The following is a 22,660-nucleotide window of genomic DNA, read 5'->3' on the forward strand; positions in this document are numbered from 1 at the left end:
ACTGCGGTGTTTCGGAAGATTTTTATTTTGCTAGGTATTAATTACCGTTACTCAGGATATATTATTATTATTAAAGTATGAAAGCATATAGAAAAGTGAAGGCAAATTTATCTTATTTTCATAGTGTTAGGTCAATTGTTTTCTTGAGAATTAGGTACCTAGTACAAATCAACTGAGCCTTGCGACATTTACAAAGTTTTGACGAGCAATCCTAGCCATTTTCTTTCCCCAGGAAATCAAGGATAGATATGCTATTCTGGGCCACATTTTAGAGTTTAAGGTCAAAGAAGTACCTCTTGAGACTTACACCTGATATGCCGTAATTATGGAAATGGATGAAATGCTAGAGAAGATTAGATGGAATCCCAAGAGAATGGAGTTTAGAATTGTTAGATCTAAAGCTTCGCAGCTCCTGAAACTTGGCAATGCTTCTCCACTCTGGGAAATCCTGAACCCCCCCTGCTTAAAAAGAAAAGGTCAAAAATAAATAAATAATTAAAAATAAATGCACCCAAGCGTGGAAATTCACAACAGCAAATGATGTGACATCACTTCCTGTGATAGCGTAAAAGGACAGGATATTCGTTACTACTGCTTTTGGCCAGTTCCTCTGCACATCATTATGGATAGGAACAAATACATATCTTTCTTGAAGTACCGGTCGCCGGTCAGCAACCAAATTTCGTTTGCCAGTATTTTCTCGAAGTGATGAAGAAGCAACAGAAATACATCTGTATCTGTAGCGTTATCCTAGTATTCGCTTCCTTGTGAAAAGTTTCTAAGGAGGAAATCTGTGTCGTCTGACGGTTACAGAAAACTTTTCTTTCGTCTCTGAAGCTTCCAACAATCACCAGTACGCCGTCAAATGAGGCGTCTTCAAGGTGATGCGACAATAACTCGTTTCTTTCGTTTTCCTCTAATGAAAGGAAATTCTTCCAAATCTGAGGTACCTAATGGAACATCGCGGATATCTATCACACGACGCACAGGAACCAAAATGCTTGCCAAAACAGAAATAATTTAATAATTACACGACGTGAACAAATTTAAACAGTAGCCATACAGTAGGTATAGGTACCTACTATGAAAAAAAGGTTTCCACTTTTACGCACTTTGACGTTAGAAAAACTATGGAATCATTGTTTAAACATTTGTTCACTATTATTATCGTGCCGTACCTCCGTCAGGAATATCATTATAATCCGTTTTTAGATCGAAAAAATCGGTCGCATGAGTGAAAAGATCAACATTTTCGGAAATTGACCGCCATATTGAATTCTGAACTTCCTGTTCAGATTTCGAGATGCCAACATCGATATTCGTGTTCAGCAGGTCCAAATTAGTAAAAAACGCCTATTTGGCCAAATGTTGTCTGAAATGCCCCTAGAACCTGTTAAAACGCTGCTTTTTATAAAAGTGAACCAGTCTATAATTGTTTATTTTCTCAAATACATATAAATTATTATTGGTTGAGTATCACTGTAGTATTTGTTTGAGGATCACTGTATTTGCCAACTCAGGTCGGTGTCGTGCGTGACGAATTATGATTGCGGTCCATCTTTCAATTAGTGAAATATGCACTTAGGGTGGACCGAAAAAATGCATTTTTTTATTTCGAAGTTGTAATAGGGCGGAAAAGTTGCGACTTATATAGACAAAACAAACAAAAATTTTTTTCAAAATCGGTTTACATCTTCCGGTCGCGCAGAGGCCTAAAGTTTGGCAAAAACTTATTTTTTGCAATATTTTTTTCATTTTTGAATTTGAGATTTTCACAGGGATTTTCATAATGTAATAGAGGTAGAGTCTAAAAACATTGTGTTTTAATTTGGTTTATATCAGTGTTGATATTTATTACAAACAAAAACGAAAAAAAAAGTGAAAGTTTCAATATTTTGTCAAATTTTAGTCCTTATGCGCGACCGGAAGATATCAACTGATCTAAACCAAATTAAAGCACAATGTTTTTAGTCTCTACCTGAAGATGTTACAAACTATTACATTGTGAAAATCTGAAATTCAAAAATTTAAAAAAATATTGCGAAAAAGTTAAGTTTTTGTCAAACTTCAGAGCCTTTGCGCGACCGGAAGATATTGACCGATTTTGAAAAAAAATTTTTTCTTGTTTTGTTTATGTAATTCGCATATTTTCTGCGCTATTACAACTTCAAAATTTAAAAAAATGAGTTTTTTCGGCCCACCCTAATGTGCATGCTGGTTTTACAGTTTTGGGTTTCCAACTCATTGTTAGTTGGCACGTGTAAGAGTAGTGGTTTTGATTACTAAAAATTCAATATCGATTTAATTGCAAAATTCTTAAGTTTTGTGTCTGGCGATTAATCGGAAGTTTGTGCCAACTCTCGAAGTAGTAGTCTTGGATCGAGTCAACACTCATCTCGCTTTTTTTGAGGATTTATTGAATTCGTAGTGAAACCGTCATTTGCATAACCACCTGTTGTCTTATGTGCGTTCTAGATTATTACCATTCGAAGTCAAGTTCTCGATTCCAGATATGTCAGAGAAACTGAAATTTTCCGATTTTGTTTTAATTTTTTTCTCGTGTTATTTGAACAGATACAAAAAAAAATAAAAAGCACTTTCTCATTGCCACTTTTTGAACTCTACAAGAAACCGTTGAGAGATTTTCAATACAAAGTTTCGTTTCGGAAAAATCATCAACTTTATTTTTTGATATGGCTCTTAAAAATGTACATACTGTATGGAGTAGCATTTTTTTTATTACGAATACAAGATACAACACATGTATGGCACACGAAGAAAAAAACGTGGGATCTGTTGGTTTCAAAAGGAAAGAACCGAAAAATACCAGTTCTTTGGCACTAATAATAACGGTACCAGTATCGGCGAGGGGCTTATACGCGAAATCGGTTCCGGAACCGGTTTTTTTCGGTTGATGAAGTTTCCCTGCATGGAAATATCCACGGATTTTCTCGCCTACTTGTTCATAAGATAACATTGTTCCTGTTGTTGTCGGAGATATCGATTAATTTAATTCTTATGGCTTTCAAATGACAGAAATCCAATGTAAAGTTACCTACATGTAGTGATGTGGATTGTAAAATAACGATTTGTAAGTTACATAAAAAACGGTTATATTACGCGTAACTTACAAGAGGCCGGTTTTTTTATGTAATTTATGTCTTTTATGAAACTTACGTAACTTACGTTTTTAATTTAAAAAACCGTAATTTTTGTAAGTTACTTAAATGTAATATCTATTTGATACATTTTGATCGGTACTACCACAGGCCATCAACGGTACTACCAACGTAAACGATTCACCGTTGAATTTAGTTTGGTTTAATGAAGATGATANATTACACTGCCTTTTTTTGAGGCCCGAAAAAAAAATTGTCTCAGATCGGCCCGGAAAAAAAAATTCTTATAGAATGTGGCCTATAGAATCCATAATTTCAAACAGTTCCAAGATTGGGCTACTAGTTCAAAAGTTACAGCCCTTTGAATTTTCTTTCGAAATTGGTTTAGTCTATAACTTTTGATTGAGAAGTCTGATCGAAAAAGTACGAATTGTTTTGGATTCTACGCACCAAAATTAATAAGAAAAAGTGTTTTTCCCGGGAAATTTTGGTGTAGTCGATTTTTTGGTAAAAAAGGAAGGTTATACACTGCCTTTTTTTGAGCCCCGAAAAAAAAATTGTCTCAGATCGACCCGGAAAAAAAATTTTCTTATAGAATGTGGCCTGTAGAATCCATAATTTCAAACAGTTCCAAGATTGGGCTACTAGTTCAAAAGTTACAGCCCTTTGAATTTTTTTTCGAAATTGGTTTCTAGTCTATAACTTTTGATTGAGAAGTCTGATCGAAAAAGTACGAATTGTTTTGGATTCTACGCACCAAAATTAATAAGAAAAAGTGTTTTCCCGAGAAATTTTGGTGCAGTCGATTTTTGGTAAAAAAGGAATGTTATACACTGCCTTTTTTTGAGCCCCGAAAAAAAAATTGTCTCAGATCGACCCGGAAAAAAAATTTTCTTATAGAATGTGGCCTGTAGAATCCATAATTTCAAACAGTTCCAAGATTGGGCTACTAGTTCAAAAGTTACAGCCCTTTGAATTTTTTTTCGAAATTGGTTTCTAGTCTATAACTTTTGATTGAGAAGTCTGATCGAAAAAGTACGAATTGTTTTGGATTCTACGCACCAAAATTAATAAGAAAAAGTGTTTTCCCGAGAAATTTTGGTGCAGTCGATTTTTGTAAAAAAGGAACGTTATACACTGCCTTTTGTTGAGGCCCGCAAAAAAATTGTCTTAGATCGACCCGGAAAAAAAATTTTCTTATAGAAAGTGGCCTGTAGAATCCATAATTTCAAACAGTTCCAAGATTGAGCTACTAGTTCAAAAGTTACAGCCCTTTGAATTTTTTTTCGAAATTGGTTTCTAGTCTATAACTTTTGATTGAGAAGTCTGATCGAAAAAGTACGAATTGTTTTGGATTCTACGCACCCAAATTAATAAGAAAAAGTGTTTTCCCGAGAAATTTTGGTGTAGTCGATTTTTGGTAAAAAAGGAAGGTTATACACTGCTTTTTTTTGAGCCCCGAAAAAAAAATTGTCTCAGATCGACCCGGAATTTCTTGTAGAATGTGGCCTGTAGAATCCATAATTTCAAACAGTTCCAAGATTGGGCTACTAGTTCACAAGTTACAGCCCTTTGAATTTTTTTTCGAAATTGGTTCTACTAGTGACGTGAATTGTAAAAAACGATTTGTAAGTTACATAAAAAACGGTTATATATTACGCCTAACTTACAAGAGGCCGGTTTTTTTATGTAATTTATGTCTTTTATGAAACTTACGTAACACGTTTTTAATTTAAAAAACCGTAATTTTTGTAAGTTACATAACTATTTGATACATTTTGATCGGTACTACCACATATACCATCAACGGTACTACCAACGTAAACGATTGACCGTTGAATTTAGTTTGGTTTAATGAAGATGATACAGCCTCTAATTCGCGATCTGGAGCTTCTTCCTCCAAACGACGCGTGATGGCGAAATACCTACTGCTTGGGTATTTTATTTAATACACCAAAATATATAATTTAACAAGTGTTTTTATTTTCAAACACTCACAAAATTCAAAAAGGTTTATACAATATTGAAAAAAACATAAAAAACATAAATGACAGGTAATTTTACAAAAATATTTGTAAATTACATAAAAACATAAATTACTGGGAATTTTACTGTAAAATTACGGTTTTTAAAAAAAATGGTAAGTTACATAAATTACATAAAATACGTAAAAAACATAAACAATTCGTAATTTTACACGTAATATTACGCACTTTAAAAAAACGTGTAATTTAACATCACTACCTACATCTAATTGGAGCAACCTTTCAAATGAGGTACCTATCACCATTGTATATTTATTAGCATATACAATGCCTCTACTGAAAGACGGGCCTCGTCAATCATCTTGTATATTTTCCATAGTTCTATAGTTTGTATAAAACAAATCTTGTATAGAAAATGATAACTGCATCTAACTTCACTTTGATTGTGCGAAGACAAGGACATGCGTTGTACAAATTTTCCTTTGAGGGTGTTTTCTTTAAATTTAAGTTTTTAAGTAATTCTTTAATATTTCTTCGAGGGAAGTAATTGAGTTGACAAATGCGTAATCCGTGGAGTGTTCACAACGTTTTCAAACTGGCTCTTTCTGGTTACGAATGGAGTATTCCTTCTTGAAGAATCAATTTTGTGGAGGTTGCTGAGAAGTAATATTAGGATGTCTGGATTTATAAGTAAACCATCAGGTGGTTGGATACATTCCAATAAGCTAATTTCCAAACAGGGTGTTACGTACGCTATTAGAGTAAGTACTGTTGGTTTGATAACATTGGGGTGTTTAGTCCTTTTTTAGTACATAGGATGTCTACAGGTCAAAGTTTCAATGAAGCAGCTCGAATTCACCACCCGTTCAAGTGTTGCGAAGTAAGTATATCGGACGGGTCTGTACAGTTAAGGGTGTGGTCCGAACCTTTAGTGTTTATCAATATTTGACTTGGGCACCTGTTGAACATTGTGCATTTCAGATTGTGTATTAGTAGAGTGTGTGAAGCAGCTGGGTTAAAAACGGTAGATAAGAAACGTAAAATAGATAAGAAAGTCGTACGGGCTATAGCCGAACAGCCGAAAATGGATTATGCGGGTACAAATGTGAATTTGAATGTTTCTAGTTCGAGTTTAACTCTTACTTCGCTCGAAACATGTCAAGTGATTGCTAGTCATGATATGCCACGTATATCTTTCGCGTCGGGCGGAGATTCTGTAGGTATTGTATTGTGTACACTGTATTTGTATATAGACGGTACTTTTAGGATACTCTCGATTTTGTGGCGTATATTGCTAAGGATATTAATGACTGGCGTGCTTGTTATGTTTTGGAATGTGGAGGTGGACTCGCGAAGGATGTTATTTCTACAATTGGGCAAGCTTTTGAGTTGCGTTATGAACAGTACATGAAACCATCATCTATGGCGTACGTATAATATTTACGACATAGGTGTAATTAACTTTCATTAAACAGCAAAATATTTACCATAGTTAACCATACATTATAATTATTGCATAACTTGTATTTTATCATATTTTAAAAATAGGATTACATTGCAATGATAATGAACCTATTATCCCACATGATGTAGTATGGAATTTGGTATAGTATGAATTCCAAATATTTTAAAACTGGTAAAGTTTAACATATATATTTTAATAGGTTGACAAGGGGGGAACTGAACGCATGTATTAATTTTTTATACTAATTTCAGCTTACGTCTCAGACCTCTGGAATTCACTGTACTTCAATGAAGTACTTGGCAATTACATGAAAGAATATAAAGTTTTGAGTTCTCAAGCTTTTGTTTCTGAATCTCAGATTGCACGGAACCTTGGATTACGGCGGCTCTAATGCAATATATTAAAATGTGTCTTTAATAAACTCGTCTGCACCTATACGGGGTTGCTTGTAATAACAGCCAACAATAGTTTATAACTTAGTTTCTGCATGTGACTAGGAATGTGATTGTACAATTTAACAGTGATCTAATCTAACTAAGAAGAGCAAGGGGGAAACCACCTATGTAATTTGGGCAAAAATATTTCCTCATTAGATAGAGTAATTATATTTCCTTTTCAGTCTAGGTATTTCCTTATATCTTGCTAAGTAAAGCAAGTATTGCCTCGGACTTCCTATACTATATTTTTATAAAACTGTGACTTAATGGAGATATAATGATAAAAATAGGAGTACCACAAGGCTCCGTGTTAGGACCACTATTTTTTGTAATATTTCTGAATGATATACCAATTTGTAAATCCAATCAATAATGATGGCAGATCAAATTATAACTGTAAGTCTTTCCAATGAAGATAATTTGGAAAGACAAAACTGCATGTGTGCTGCTGCGCCCGCGCGTACTCCACATTTTTTTAGTCGATTTTTCTGAAATATATCTTTCAAATAGAAGTTAATAAGGCATTTGTAAATAATTTAAATTTATTCTTACCCCAATTTTGTGTCATTATGAGTTATTAATTACAATAAAAAATAATCTTATTACAAGAACCTTCATAAATGAAATACAGGTAAATAAGAAAAGAAACGTAATTTATAAATCTATACAGAGAAAGTATGTATTATGCATGTATTAAGAAGAAAGTTATTTATTTTTATCAAGTATTTGTTTGATCACAAAAGTGGTTTTCTATTCGGTTTTGTCTCTCAGAATTAAGCCACCATTGTCCGTGGATGCGAATTTCGTAACACCATTTATGTATAAAAATTACTCGAAAAATAAGGAACCAACAAAAGACACACAATTTAAATAATTGTTCTATGAAGTTTCATACGATACATTGAGTAAAGGAAAGTAAATAGATTTTGTCATTTTCACTCAATCGACACTGCAACATCTATAGACGTCCAATTCTCTGGACTTGAGGCTAAAGATACAGTGGCAATATACACCAATCGAGTTTAGCGCCCTCTTTATAAAATTTTGTAAACTCAAAGCATATGCAGTGTTTCGGGCGAGATGTAAATTCACCCTCGAACTAGCAATTCACTATTCCTAGTTCCATTTTCTCTCGGAAATTCAGTTTATGATGTGTTGAGGATATTTTCTAAGTAAGTTTGCGTTAACATGCAGGTTGGGCAAATAGTGTGTGGTTTATTACCTCACTTTTTTTTTATGTGAAACCTAAAATCTTTGATCGGAACTCATAAACAAGGTGATTCATATCAAAAATACAATTTTTTTAATGGCATCCTTTGTATACAGGGTGTTTACGATCTTGTGATTTTGTGTTTATGAGATAATACATTAAAAGAAGGTGATTTGCCATAAAATACCTTAATGAAAGTCGAATAATAAGGGAGCCATGGATTTTTTTACTCTTCGGCACCCATATATGGGTAGGTGAAGTATTGTTACCATTTTTTTTTAAAGTTTTTTATAATTTTATTTTTTAAGTTTAAATTATAAATTGTATCATCTATAAATTATAAATAAGTTACGTTAAATAATGTCATTAATCAATTTTTTAAGTTCCATCACCTGCATTATGATTTCCATTACAATTATTAGTATCGATGTTACAATTTAGGTTTAGTTCTCTTTATTTCTGTCTATCTGTTTTGTGAATGTATATATTTACAAGTGAACTGCTTCGTTGTAATTGGGAACTTCCTGTAATGAAGCATGGAAATAAATAATAATAATAATAACACAGAAAAAAGTCCGTTGTCGTCCGGGTTGTTAGCATGATAACTTAAAATTTAATGGGAACAATTAATTGGGTATTTCTTGGCGCTTGGAGACAACACCGGTAGGCGTAACTTTCTTATTTATGGGCCGATCCTACTGAAATTTTAACAGCAGCACCTTTTAATACAGACACATCGATCGATTATATTAAGAGCGCGCTGCCAGAGTGGTGGGGGAGCTTATTGCCTTTAGTTTAAATTTTTACCATTTCAAAATCAGACGGATAACGGCAGATGGCGCTAATGTTGTCCCAAAGCACAAAACTGCGAGCGCGCATGCGCACTAGTAAATTTCTTATTTTTTGACTAATTTTTGTCAAATTGAACATTCGTGTCAAAAATTGCTGCATCGATTAAGTAGGTACTTCGCTCAATAAAATGCCAAGCGATCCATGGGAAGTAAATACAATAAAAAAGTGTTGGGTCTCAACAGAAACTGACCCGCGAAAAAGTTAAGTTTTAAAGAAACTCATTTTTTCATTTTTTTTTTCAAAAATTTTTCAAACGCGAAATCTGTTGTGCCGCAAAAATAGAGACTATTATCTGTTGTAAAACAAGGACGTAGAAAAAAATCACACACCCCCGGCTAAAAATTTACTCCCCGCTGTAGCGCGGTGTCGAAGCGTTGTTCATATAGTCGCCATCCTGTGGGCCACTAACGACACTTTTAATATTATGAGTTTTTAGCGCCGTGACGTTATACAGTTGTTGTTTCAAATAGTAACCCACATTTTTTATTCAACGGCAAAGTTTTCGATTGGTTACCCATTCAAATGCGAGTACTATCGCGAGCAACGTTACTTAGCTGTTGACAATAAATGAATTATTAATAAACACAGACAAATTTAAAAAAAAGCGCGTAAAGTCGTAACAACATCGGGCCCCAGGTATTTACGAGAAAATGTATCGAATCATCGACTATTGCGAACTAATTAAAATTATTAATTTAATAAAAAGTAAATTTCGTTTTTGTCCGAGTATAACAAAGACATGGAATTCGGAACAGAACGATAATAAATAGCGGGTTATATACGATAGTTTTGAAGCAAGCATTTTTGCCTAGAAAAGATATCAGTTTCAGGCGATGATTTATTGAGGTTTAACTGCACCTGCATAAGTGAGACGAATTGGGGTGTAGCGGCTGTTTCTTTTGTGAGTTGCTACTCCAGTTTTGTAATCTTATAGCGTTTTCGATTGGCAAAACTCGTACTGCACGAGTGTTGCACGAGAAACTGAAGAAATCCATGTGAAAATTGCTCTCAATGGAACATAAATATTCGTAAATATTTGTTGTCATTTGTCCATAACCTCATTTTAGATTTAGGTAATCGACAAATCTCTATTCTAAAAAATGACAAACGATTTCAGTATTATTTATGATAAACGATGAGGAATATAAATTTGAAATTCCTGTAAAGGACCAATTTTTGGCGTTCATTTTAATGATTAAGTGCAACTTTTTGTAAAATAGAAGTTATGGCTAGTTCATCATCTTCGCTATCGCTAGATGACGACAAAAAACTCTCCCAACGCAAGAAACAAATTCAAATTGTCGCACGTTTGTTTTGAAAATTTGTTAACTAGCAGCTCCACGAGCTCTCGGACCTCGTGCGTCGAAATTTGCACTGAGTGCGTAATTGTTGCATCACATTTGCCAATGGAACACAGAAAATTGCCCTAAAATTACCAATAGAACGTAAAAATTGCACTCGTGCAGCACGAGTTTTGCCAATCGAAAACGCTTTTAGATATGAATGTCACTGAATTAATTTATATACAAGGTGTCCCATTTATCTTGAGACAGACGATTATTGCGGAAACTTAATTTTTTCGAATAGAAACCTATTCTTTTTAGTGAATATTCTTATTCTACATTGGAAAATAATAAACTTTTGAAACCACTCTTCCAAAAACGAGATTTTTTATTTGAGCTAGTTATTTTTTGTTACAATATTTTGGTCTATGAATGTTTGGAAATTTTTTAATGGGCCGGACATTTGACAAGATCAATCAAAAATTTTCATACAGAGCTTGTGAAAAAAGACACCTACAAAAATTGAGCAAAACAAATAAATTGTATAGATGGCACGACCAGAATTTTATTACTTCAAATTACTATGTGCTTTTGTTTGTGTTTTTTGGACTTTATCCAAATCTTAATAAGTAAGCGCTGGTGTCTAAAGTCATAAATACAGAAGTACTTCCCAGTGTCTGTCCACCATCCTATTTCAACTGGTTCGACTTGTAACTTTTATTTAGCCATCTTGATACCAGATGCGCGTTGACGTCATACAGATGAGTATTGGCCAAATAGCAATGGCAGATAGTAATCAGATAGCTTGCTGGTAAAATTAAATTAATACAATTATAGTTTCTCTCGAGGTTTCTCTTTTTTTCAAATAAGGGGGTCAAAATAGGTCCATTGCGAAAATGAAATAGAAACCAAAGCTTTGTCTGTTTCATGGATTTTCAAAAATGGGGATTCACTCAAGGTTTAACAGCCAGATGGAGTTGGCCTGTTGCTCCCAAAAAAAAAGTTTACTGTATAGAATGAAATGGCACAAAAACACTTACAATTGTATAAGTACTATATTACTGATAAATAAGTATAAACAGTTTTTCTGTTTCTGCATTTATGTAAAGACTGGCTTTTTATAACATTCCGATATATAGTGACCTACTGCCTGATACATATATGTGCCCGTGCCCGACCCGTGTGGTACAGTTCAGTTGAAGCTGGACTGCAGTACTAAGGATCTCTAATTCGAATCCGGGTTTGGGCATGGATATTTGTAAATGTATAATGGGTTGGGTTGCTAGAACAGCTTTGGCAGAAACCCCGTCCGCTCAAAAATAAAATGCGCTTTTTCTAGGTTATATTCTCTTTTAATATGTACCTTCTAAACTAAATGAAAGAATAGAATTTGAGATATTAATAAACTAATTTTTTAGATTGACAATGGGCCACCCTGGCTCCTCAGGAGGGGATGCGGATAAAGACTACTACAATGATTTACCAGGAAAAGTTCCCCCTGATGTCGGACCTCCTCCTGTACCCCCGCTGCCGGTCGTTGTCCCACCATTCACACTACTACCAACAGTTCCAAGTCCAAACTTAATCGACTTAAATTCCGAACTTCTACCTGCAACGCACGGACGCCATCATGATTACGTCAACGATAGTGTCGCACTTTCGAGACAACGTGATGTTTTCGACATGCGTAAGTGTGCCTTCGACGTATCGATATATTAAATTTAACGTTCTAGAGCCGTTTGCTCAACATCCTCGTATTACATCGGGCAAGTTAGACGAAGAGAAGATCGCCGAACTGAAAAGCGAAATTTGGTTTCATGGTCAAATTAGTCGCGCGGATGCCGAAAGGTTACTACAGAAAGATGGCGACTTTTTGGTTAGGGAATCGCCTGCTTCTGAGGGACAATACGTTCTGTCAGGAATGCAGGAGAATATGAAAAAGCATTTATTACTCATTGATCCTGAAGGTGTTGTAAGTATATGGGGTTAATTTAAAAGTTGCCCATTTTTTCAGACGTTACCGCGTGTTTTATTAAGTTGAATTTAATGTTGGCGCCATCTACCGCACAGAACTGTTAACATTTGACCTACTACTCACTCCATATTTATGTATTAACACTAATGAATCCATCATAGACATTCATATATTTTAGAAATGGTTTTTTTCATAAATATTTGTGGTTTAATTTAAACCTATGGCAATTGATGACACATACAGGATGGCCCTTATTTTCAGCAGTATTCCAGCCTAAAGAACGTCCATCTGTCGTTATTTACACATTTCCCCCCTTAAATTGAACAAAATCAAAATTACACGCAACAAATTTATGCTGTCATTTTTAGTAGAAATAGGTATAAGACCATGGTGAAAAATAAAGAAAGGTGTATGAATCACTGGTTAAACTGTCAAACAGGATCGTAGTGAACACAATATAAGAAAAAAAGATGAAAAGCATGGTCTCAGTCTATCACACTTCCGCCATTAGAGTTTTATGGTGTTTTTTTACGAAAATCACCTTCGCGCGTGTTTATTTCAAAACCCAAGTCAAGCCGAAATACATAATAATACAGAAGATTCAACAGCTTATGAATACTAACCTAAAATGGGTGGGTTTATTTCCGTGTTGACCTACAATACAATACCTTGGAGTGCTTACAACCCGTAAACGGTTTAGGTAGGAAATTACATGGTTTATCATTTGCACAAAAATTTTCTTATCGCCTCATGTTTATCACAGCGTTTATGAATAATGGTGTGGTAAGCATAATGTGAACTTTGAAAGCGATAATTAGTTGATGGAGAGCACGTGTGGATTGGAGACTGGAGTTTTGCAGAAAACTTGCACAGATTTAAATGCTTATTAAAAACGATTGAAGATAGACCCAGACTGCCCCAAGGGACTGCGCAAGTCAAGATTTAAAATCAAACTTTCTCTCCCATACTAACTGAACCACATGGCTGCCACATGATCGTCTAGACTAGACAAAGCTACCTGAACAACAAAATACGAGGACCACTTACTACGTTGTGTTTTAAAATGTCGCTACAAGATATGTGTTGGGCAAATTTAATCAGAGTAACTTACATTGCAAGAATTGTACTTCACAGAGTAAAAATATAAAAATAGGGTGGGAAAAAAAGAACTGCCAAGAAAAAAACCAGTTGACAAATTAATATTAAACTGTACACCAAAAATAATTGTTATTAATTACATGTAGAATGATGTAGAATCATAGGCTCCACTGGAATTTCTAACGAATTAATATTTGACACACATAATATAAAAAGAACAAACATAATAAATTCACATCGTTTGGATATTGGGTAGCCAATCCAAATATCTCACACATCACACAGAGTTGTTTTTAGTGATCTATCTCTTGGTTCAACAAGCACCAAACAAACGTTAATATGTTCCAAGTGTTTCACTCGTCCATCTCTAGAGCCAATCAACCCACTAGTGAAAAATACCTGAACTAAAGCTTTAATAATTAACATGGCAACCAGATAAAAAGACAAATCATGAAAAAGTAGTTTGTGATTCAATATTTAGAAAACTTGCGAAATCTAGCATGCCATGTGCGGTGTTTGCTAAAAAAACGCTAATTTTGGAACTTTTAGGGGTGTAGATCCAAAATCCAATATTTTGGAAATTTGTTCCCGAGTTTGTTCCATTGCTCACTGAAATTGAAAAAGAATGTGTAATTAACCTACTTTCATTTTTTTTAGGTACGTACGAAGGATCGAATGTTTCAAAGTGTAAGCCATTTGATCAACTACCATTGTGAAAATTCTCTTCCGATAATATCGGCGGAAAGCGCCCTAGTGCTTCGTACTCCAATTCCGAGAACGAGTTGACCTGATCGCCATCTGTGAGATTTAATATTAGTATTTCAGTGTAACTTCCTCCTAAGTGCTTACTTTTGTAATATCTAAATTCGATCGACATCCCAGTGTATTGCCATAATAATAGCTAATTCTAGTCATGTTTTAATTATAGTTTGCGAACGTGACTAAACTATTCTCGAGACACACATAATACGTGTATTGAAATTATCAAAAAGGTCTGTGTTCTCAATGGGTGTATTTTCACAATTTTGTCAAACTGTAGTATGAAGCAATAGTTTTCAGACATTTTTTATATGGTCATATTTCAGTCACATATGCTAATTTTGGTATTGATAGTTTTTTTGTATCACTGTGACCAAAAGATCGTGTCAAAGGGACCACCGCTTTAATTGCTAGTATTAAGTGTTCGACCTGGTTTCCCTTTTAAACTGAAGTCATTATACATAGAGTGGTGTAAACTGTCTTTGCATCCAATCAATTAGATCATTTTATAATCATAAAATTGCTCCGATTGGAGTAGGTCTCAGTTGAGGTTATGTTTGAATCTTGAACTGCCCTCAGAGTATAGAGATGCCTTGATGCTTATCACAACGTGCCATCATCTCGTCGTGTTTGTAAACATTGTTTATTTAAACTCGCCCTGTATTATTATCATTTTTATTATCTTTTTTACCACCTGCAATATGTAGTACTATCTACAAATGACCTCCAACTTTTAAGTCGATACGATACACACATTTCTTGGGCATCGAGCAATTGAGTTTAGTCTTTTTCCCAAAAAAATTGGTGCATAAATAAGGATTTAGATCGATATTGGGCAATAAAGTGATGGATACTAAAATTAATTCTTGATAGTTGTCCATCTGGAACCATAAGCTTTCTTATAGCGAAAACCAGAAGTCAATACGAGTTCTTCTTCCCAAGAAAATCGGTATGTAAATAACGATTTTGACATTTTTTGTGAACAAAAATGCTCATGGACCACTTCTTGGGCATTGCGCAATTGAATTTCCTGAGAGAATCGATGCGTAAATAACGATTTTGACATCCTTTGGGTAAAAATATTTTGGTCGCCAAAAATAGACATGTATCATTTCTTGGTCATCGAGTTTGATCGTTTTCCCAATAAAATTCGTGAATAAATAATAATTTTGACCAATTTAGAGCTATAACACGTGATGAATGCCAAAGTTAAAAGTAGATACGAGGTCTAGGGACTGAGCTATAGTACGGAACGACACACAGACGGACGGAAATGTGAAGTCATAAGCGCTCCACTTTCGTGGATTGCGCTAAAAACGAATTCCTTTAGCAGAGCACAGCATATTTCTCCTGCCCACTCTTATAGCGTTTTCGATTGGCAAAACTCGTGCTGCACGAGTGCAATTTTTACGTTCTATTGGTAATTTTAGGGCAATTTTCTGTGTTCCATTGGCAAATGTGATGCAACAATTACGCACTCAGTGCAAATTTCGACGCACGAGGTCCTAGAGCTCGTGGAGCTGCTAGTTAACAAATTTTCAAAACAAATGTGCGACAATTTGAATTTGTTTCTTGCGTTAGGAGAGTTTTTTGTCGTCATCTAGCGATAGCGAAGATGATGAACTATCCATATTACAAAAAGTTGCACTTACGCATTAAACTGAACGCCAAAAATTGGTCTTTTACAGGAATTTCAAATTTATATTCCTCATCGTTTATCATAAATAATACTGAAATCGTTTGTCATTTTTTAGAATAGAGATTTGTCGATTACCTAAATCTAAAATGAGGTTATGGACAAATGACAACAAATATTTACGAATATTTATGTTCCATTGAGAGCAATTTTCACATGGATTTCTTCAGTTTCTCGTGGAACACTCGTGCAGTACGAGTTTTGCCAATCGAAAACGCTATTAGTAACTAATCTGGCTATGGCCCTGAGCAGTCACAAGAGGCGATTCCTGTAAAAGGTGGTGTAAACGATTTTATCGTTTTAAATGGTCCATTTGGGTGCACACCCATTTTCTCCTGGCACAACTTTTGGCAGCTAAAAAAAACCTCAAAATGTTCGGATTTTTATCAGTTTTTCGCTTAAAACTCGAAAACGGTCCATATTTTATGAATAACACTTCTTTTGTAAGTAAATTAAAGTAAACACAATTCTGTGTCGATCAAAAGTGAAAAGATGAACAAACAAACAAGAAAGGAGCCACAACACGCATTAAAACCAGGTGTCAAATTCTTGACAGAATAGCTTCCTAGCTGAAACCAGAAATTGCCAACATATGTTTTTTTACGCATGCATTTTGTTTGCTTTTATTAGAGGGACCTACCATCCAATTTTCGTTAAAATTGCTCCATAAATAAGAAAGTTGGATGTTGCACATGCGCAACTCGATTTTTTGCGCATGCATTTTGTTTTCTTTTATTAGGAGGACCTACCATCCAAATTTCGTTTTAATTGTTCCATAAATAAGAAAATTTCATTTCTGCGCATGCGCAACACGGTTTTTGCGCATGAATTTTGTTTGCTTTTATTAAAGGGACTTACCATTGAAATTTCGTTTAAATTGCTTCAGAAACAAGATCGTTGCGTTTTGCACATATGCAACACAATTTTTTGACTTTGACAATTTTTTTCTCCGTTTTTTGATAATATAACCCGGCCCAATTTTTTGTAGGTTGTACACAGGAAAATAAGGTCTTCCAAATAATAGAATAAAAATTTTAGGTTGCTATTTGAAAAAAAAAGTTCGATGCCGTTACGGCGCTCCAAAATTTTTTTCAAAAATCCGGCCCGTTATTTTTCTGTTCGGTATGCCTAAAACATATATACAAAATTTCAACAAAATCCGTCGAGCCGTTTTCTCAGAAAATTGCCAACAAACGTACGTACGTACATACAGACGGAAAAAATTTTTATTCTTTAAAAGTTGCTTAAAATGGTCTAAAACGTCGACATTTGATGAAATTTTGAAATGTTCAAAAAACGGCTATCGCAATAGCTACCTAGCACATGCTAGGAAGCTAAAAAAGGTTTTAACTCGGTTTTTAATGACAGAATCATCTTTAGGGCGCCTAATTTTATGCAACCAAAATAACTTCTTAAAACAAATAAAGATCTGACAGTCACATTAATTCCGTATTTTTATTTTCGTTCGTGTGCGATAAAGAACTGAAGAAAAAGTTGATATTACCAATTGGTATAGTGCCTGTAAAAGTTTAAAGAGATGTATTTTCTAAGACAAAGCAACAATATTCAAACTAACCAGATGTTTATTTGTTTTAAAAACTTCTTTTGGATAGGTAAAATGAAGCGCCTTTCAGAAGAAATTATGTTTTTTTAAAGTAGACATAGGACAAAAAAAATATACACTGTAGAAGAGTTTCTGTAATTGGGTTGTTGCTCATAATTCTATTACAGTTTCCTGAGAAGTAAGAAGTAAATCGTATTGTGCACGTTAAATTGAGGAATGTGTGAAGCCTGCCTTGTTCAATATCAATCAATCAAATAAATATGATAACGTAAGCCGTATTTCTAAAGATGTAAAGTACAAAAAAAGGAAAGGAAACAGTTTCAGGTAAATGTGGTGTAAATAATTCATTTCTCAAATCTGCTATGATGACTCATGAATCATTGTTGATTATTAGAAGTGAAAATTGCTTCTAGTCTAAGGACTTTTTGAAATGGACCTCAAGTATTAAAATTGTGATCGAGTATTTGACACTCATGAGAACACAGCTTTATTTGTATTTTATTTAAGACTATTTTTTTACAAATAAATGTACCTACTCGTTAGTATTTATTATAGTCATTGTATTCAATCGCCTTAAACTACTTTATAAAATGTATATTATTATTATACCAGAGATAGTATTATTGTTTATAATAAATGAGGATATTTCCTTTACTATTGTAACTATTTTCTTTTAATTATTAGATTTTGTTTAAGAATTTCCCGATTTACTGTTAATAATAAATTGTTGATTTGGGATTTTGCATGTGCTTTCTTTTTTTAGTGTGTCTACTGTTCAGTAGTAGACCAACATAGCAGTTGCAGAGGTGCTTCCAAATAGAATAGGTACTTCTTCCACTTTGGGACTTGCTTAGGAAAGAAATGGAGTGGGTCTTATACACTGGGTTAGCTTGTTCCATACCTCTCATTGAGACTAATAGCGTTTTCGACTTACTGCATTAGTGCGCACTACGTCTGCATTATTTTTAATTGGAGTGTTCGACTTACCACAGTGCAACTTTCTTACCTGTTCAACTTAAGATGTAAAATTGCATTTGTTGCTAGCTATTATAGTCGAACAGGTAAGAAAGTTGCACTGTGGTAAGTCGAAAAATAATGCAGACGTAGTGCGCACTAATGCAGTAAGTCGAAAACGCTATAAGTAGCGCGCCTCCGTCTTCCACAACCCGAAATGCTGCCAAATGTATACCTACACCAATGCCCAGAAGTGGGCTATTTATTACCACAGAACTGGAATCGTTTGCAAAGATCTTTATGACTTCCACTAGCTATGTATCGCAACCATACTGAAATCTTGCTGGCTGAGGCTCTGATGAAGACAACATGAACTCAAAACTACGGATTGAGTAGTTGGGGCATAGGAAGATGGCCGCTGTCGCATTGGAATCAAGCAATCTGCCCATCCTATATAGATAAAGCCAGATTCTCTTGTACCCCAATATGGAAGGGGAGGGGGCACTACCTACTAGTAATCTCTATGAGGAAAGCACCTTAGTAGAGAAATCAAAATTTTTATTTTCAAAATTGGTTCTATCCTAAAAATCCAGATTTAAATGTTCGCCCTGTTTGGTTGCCACCCGTGCCCTTTCACCTCAACCCGACCCTGAGGGAGTTTTCTTGAGTATGAAATTTTGAGATACCTACTATTTTGAAGCTGAGCGCAAATTTTTCTGGGGGGCAAAAATTGCGATTTACGTGATATTAGTTTATCGATTGGCTTGATGTGGTATACATCAGATTTATTTATTTATTTATTTAACCACAAACCATACAGAATAAAAATTCCAATTACATGGCACTGGGGCTCTGAACAAATATTAGGACTTAAGATCTAATTTTATTTATTATTGAATTTAGGGGATCGTGAAAAAAGTCGATATCATTAACTGAGGACAACTTATTTAAGGTGATCAAGATCTTAATAAGTGGGGAAGTTGTGTTGTTAACTACAAAAATAGTATTATTTTGCCTTAGCTTAACAAATGGTAGGTACCTTAAGCAATTTCTTGAAGTAATTCGGAAGAGTATAACAAATTGTGTAAAATTTTGAAGACAAAAATTGAGGAGGCAATGCACCGTCGGGTTTCTAACCTCGTTATATCTAAGCCGAAAGTACTATTAGTACTAGATTGGTCACTAACAGGAGGAGGGGCGAACGTCGGACATGTGTATATATCGTGATCGATCAAGAGCTCACATCAGCTTCTCCCTTAATCAGTGCTTCAGGCAGAGATAGCCCATCATGACCATTACATCCTCTAGGAGGTCCGTAATAAGCAATGTATACATATGCAGTGATAGTCAGGTGGCGATGATGAGGGCCCTATCAGCTGACAGTTTCTGATCGACTACGGCGCTTGATTGCAGACGAACTCTAGATCGGGTAACTTCATAATTTGATCTGGCTGCCAGTAGCCAAAGCACTGTAGAATAGGGGATGACAACAGCTTACTATTATAATCGCCCCCTCCGTTTATCAAGGCCAGGATTAAAGACATGGGTGACCTGTCAATTCCAGTAGGCGTAGTTGCAAGGAGCAATACTCGACTCAGACAGTTCAAGGTCGTATTATCGAGGCTCCTGTGCAAATCTGAGTTTTTTAGTTTCTAAAACTGAATAAGTAGTACCGTCAGATTAGGAAGATCATCAGGACCCCGATCGGGGCACTGGATAGGCAACTATCGCTTGGGAAGCGCATGTGCAGGTTCTGTGGCGAGACAGATATCGAACTACCATGTGGTCTGCGACATCGTACATCATCAGGCTCATTGGCAACATGCAGTTATCTGGAAACGGGGAGGGGTAAAGCAGCTTAGGCTAAGCATCTGGGTCCCATCTCTCTGAACCATAGTTGTAAAGGAAAAGAAAGGGGTAGGCAGTTCGGCACAATGGATCTTTAGTATGTAGTCCTATTGTGGGGGCGATTCTTCCAGGCGCGCCTCCGTCTTCCACAAGCCGAAATACTGCCAAATGTATACCTACACCAATGCCCAGAAGTGGGCTATTTATTACCACAGAACTGGAATCGTTTGCAAAGATCTTTGTGGCTTCCACTAGCTATGTATCGCAACCATACTGAAATCTTGCTGGCTCTGAGGCTCTGATGAAGACAACATGAATTCAAAACTAGGGATATTGAGTAGTTGGGGCATAGGAAGATGGCCGCTGTCGCATTGGAATCAAGCAATCTGCCCATCCTATATAGATAAAGCCAGATTCTCTTGTACCCCAATATGGAAGGGAAAGGGGCACTACCTACTAGTAATCCCTTTATGAAGAAAGCGCCTTAGTAGGGAAATCAAAATTTTTATTTTCAAAATTGGTTCTATCCTAAAAATCCAGATTTAAATGTTCCCACTGTTTGGTTGCCACCCGTGCCCTTTCACCTCAACCCGACCCTGAGGGAGCTTTCTTGAGTATGACATTTTGAGATACCTACTCTTTTGAAGTCGAGCGCAAATTTTTCTGGGGGGGTAAAAATTGCGACGCGGATTTACCTGATATTAGTTTATCGATTGGTGGCAGTTATTTCAAAGGACCCTAGCAGGCGAACTCGCTTTGCTAGACTCGTCCCGTGTGGCGGATCGGGGAGGGACCTGGTGAATGATATTATGCGAGACGGCAGGCCGCAATGCGGTGAATAATCCTAGTGGCTTACAAAACAGTCACTTAATATGGAGGCAGTAGGTAAATGCAGTGTCGTGGCCCAGTACACCTGATGTGTGAGTGGTACTCTACAGTGGGCGCCTCCACCTTGCGAGTGGGGGACGGCTTACACAATTGATTGTGGAATGAAATAAAAGGTGCTCATGCTTGCAAAACAACATTTGGTAGCACTGAAATATGGTGTTGTTGGTCCAACCAACCCTGGACGTATATATTCACGGGACTGTGCTAGCTGATGCGCATTCCGTTTTGTAATATCGTTACCAAAGTCTGACCTTCAGCGCGACTCTATGGAGGGCTTGGTTGGGGAACGTTTGTATTGTCACTGAGTGTGTATAATCAATGGTATGGTCGAGAGCCTTGCCTTGAACCCCCCTCTCTATCTCAACCCCTAAAAAGGTTGATCCATGCCGAATACCATATATATGTGGTTGACTATAGAGAGTCAACCGTTTACTATAACTCCCTCTACATGGCAAAGACTAATACAGATCGAGCAGAAAACAACCCAAGCAACTTCAAGACACAGCTAGGATATTTTGGAGAATGGAATATATGCACCCAGAAGAATGCCCCCCCCCCCGAAGATCTTAGACTTTTTCAAAAACCCAGGGGCCAAACTAGGGTATCGCACGTCTTTGCGTTTAAATAATACGATAGTCTTAGTGCGGTGGTGTTGGAGCCGTTGCGGATTAGCCATCATCTTCTCTCTCCCGGAAAACGAGGCAGATGGGCCGCATGATCCCATTAGTGGAACTTCTGAAGGAATTGGCATTTATGAGTCAATCATAAGATATGGATCCGCGTCATACTCGGAAGCACGATAAATATATGCCCAATATCCGCATCAGGAGGTGGAGGTGTTGTCTCCACTAGAGCCACGCCACGTCAACTTTGGCCATGAAGGCAATTCTGGGACTAGCGTTTTTACACTTAGTCGTGGAAGCGGAGGAAGGCTTCCATACGGCTAAACGATTAGGAACGAGTGGAAGGATCAAAATTTTTGTGCACAGGGGGATCTGGAAGGAACCCCTCAGATCCGATCCCCTGGTCGCAAGGAGAGATGGAGACGAGGCTGTCTCACTATAACCACAAAAAGTTATAAAGTTATTTTTCCGGACAGAGAGCAGTGGCTGAACTCAGATCGCCTGCTTCTCGGATGTGAGGGGCTTGATGTGGTATACATCAGATGGATCACCAACATGAGGGGGGACGGACATGTGTATATAGCGTGATCGACCAAGAGCTCACATCAGCTTCTCCCTTAATCCAGTGCTTCAGGCAGAGATAGCCATCATGACCTTTACATCCCCTAGAGATCTCCGTAATAAGCATTGTATACATATGCAGTGACAGTCAGGTGGCGATGATGAGGGCCCTATCAGCCGCCAGTTTCCGATCGACTACGGCGCTTGATGGCAGGCGAACTCAGATATAGGATATAGGGTAACTATAACTTGATCTGGGTGCCAATAGCCAAAGCACTGTAGAATAGGGGACGATAACGAAAGGGCGGGCGCGAGTTAGTTTGGGAATGTTCGTCTGTCCCTA

At 36.2% G+C, this 22,660-nt stretch overlaps 1 protein-coding gene across 1 annotated transcript; it reads left to right on the plus strand.

Moving 5' to 3' along the window:
- The first annotated feature begins 5,557 nt into the window (after positions 1-5,557).
- LOC116165655 (SHC-transforming protein 1) lies at positions 5,558-14,365 on the plus strand. The gene is made up of 7 exons (XM_031480275.1): positions 5,558-5,865; positions 5,914-5,984; positions 6,086-6,320; positions 6,371-6,531; positions 11,770-12,038; positions 12,085-12,323; positions 14,082-14,365. Exons 1-7 carry the CDS (start codon positions 5,779-5,781, stop codon positions 14,208-14,210), a joined length of 1,191 nt encoding a protein of 396 aa, XP_031336135.1. The 5' UTR covers positions 5,558-5,778; the 3' UTR covers positions 14,211-14,365.
- Positions 14,366-22,660: the final 8,295 nt, after the last annotated feature.

This window comes from Photinus pyralis, unplaced genomic scaffold, assembly GCF_008802855.1.
Source record: "Photinus pyralis isolate 1611_PpyrPB1 unplaced genomic scaffold, Ppyr1.3 Ppyr1.4_LG3a, whole genome shotgun sequence".
NCBI lineage: Eukaryota > Metazoa > Arthropoda > Insecta > Coleoptera > Lampyridae > Photinus > Photinus pyralis.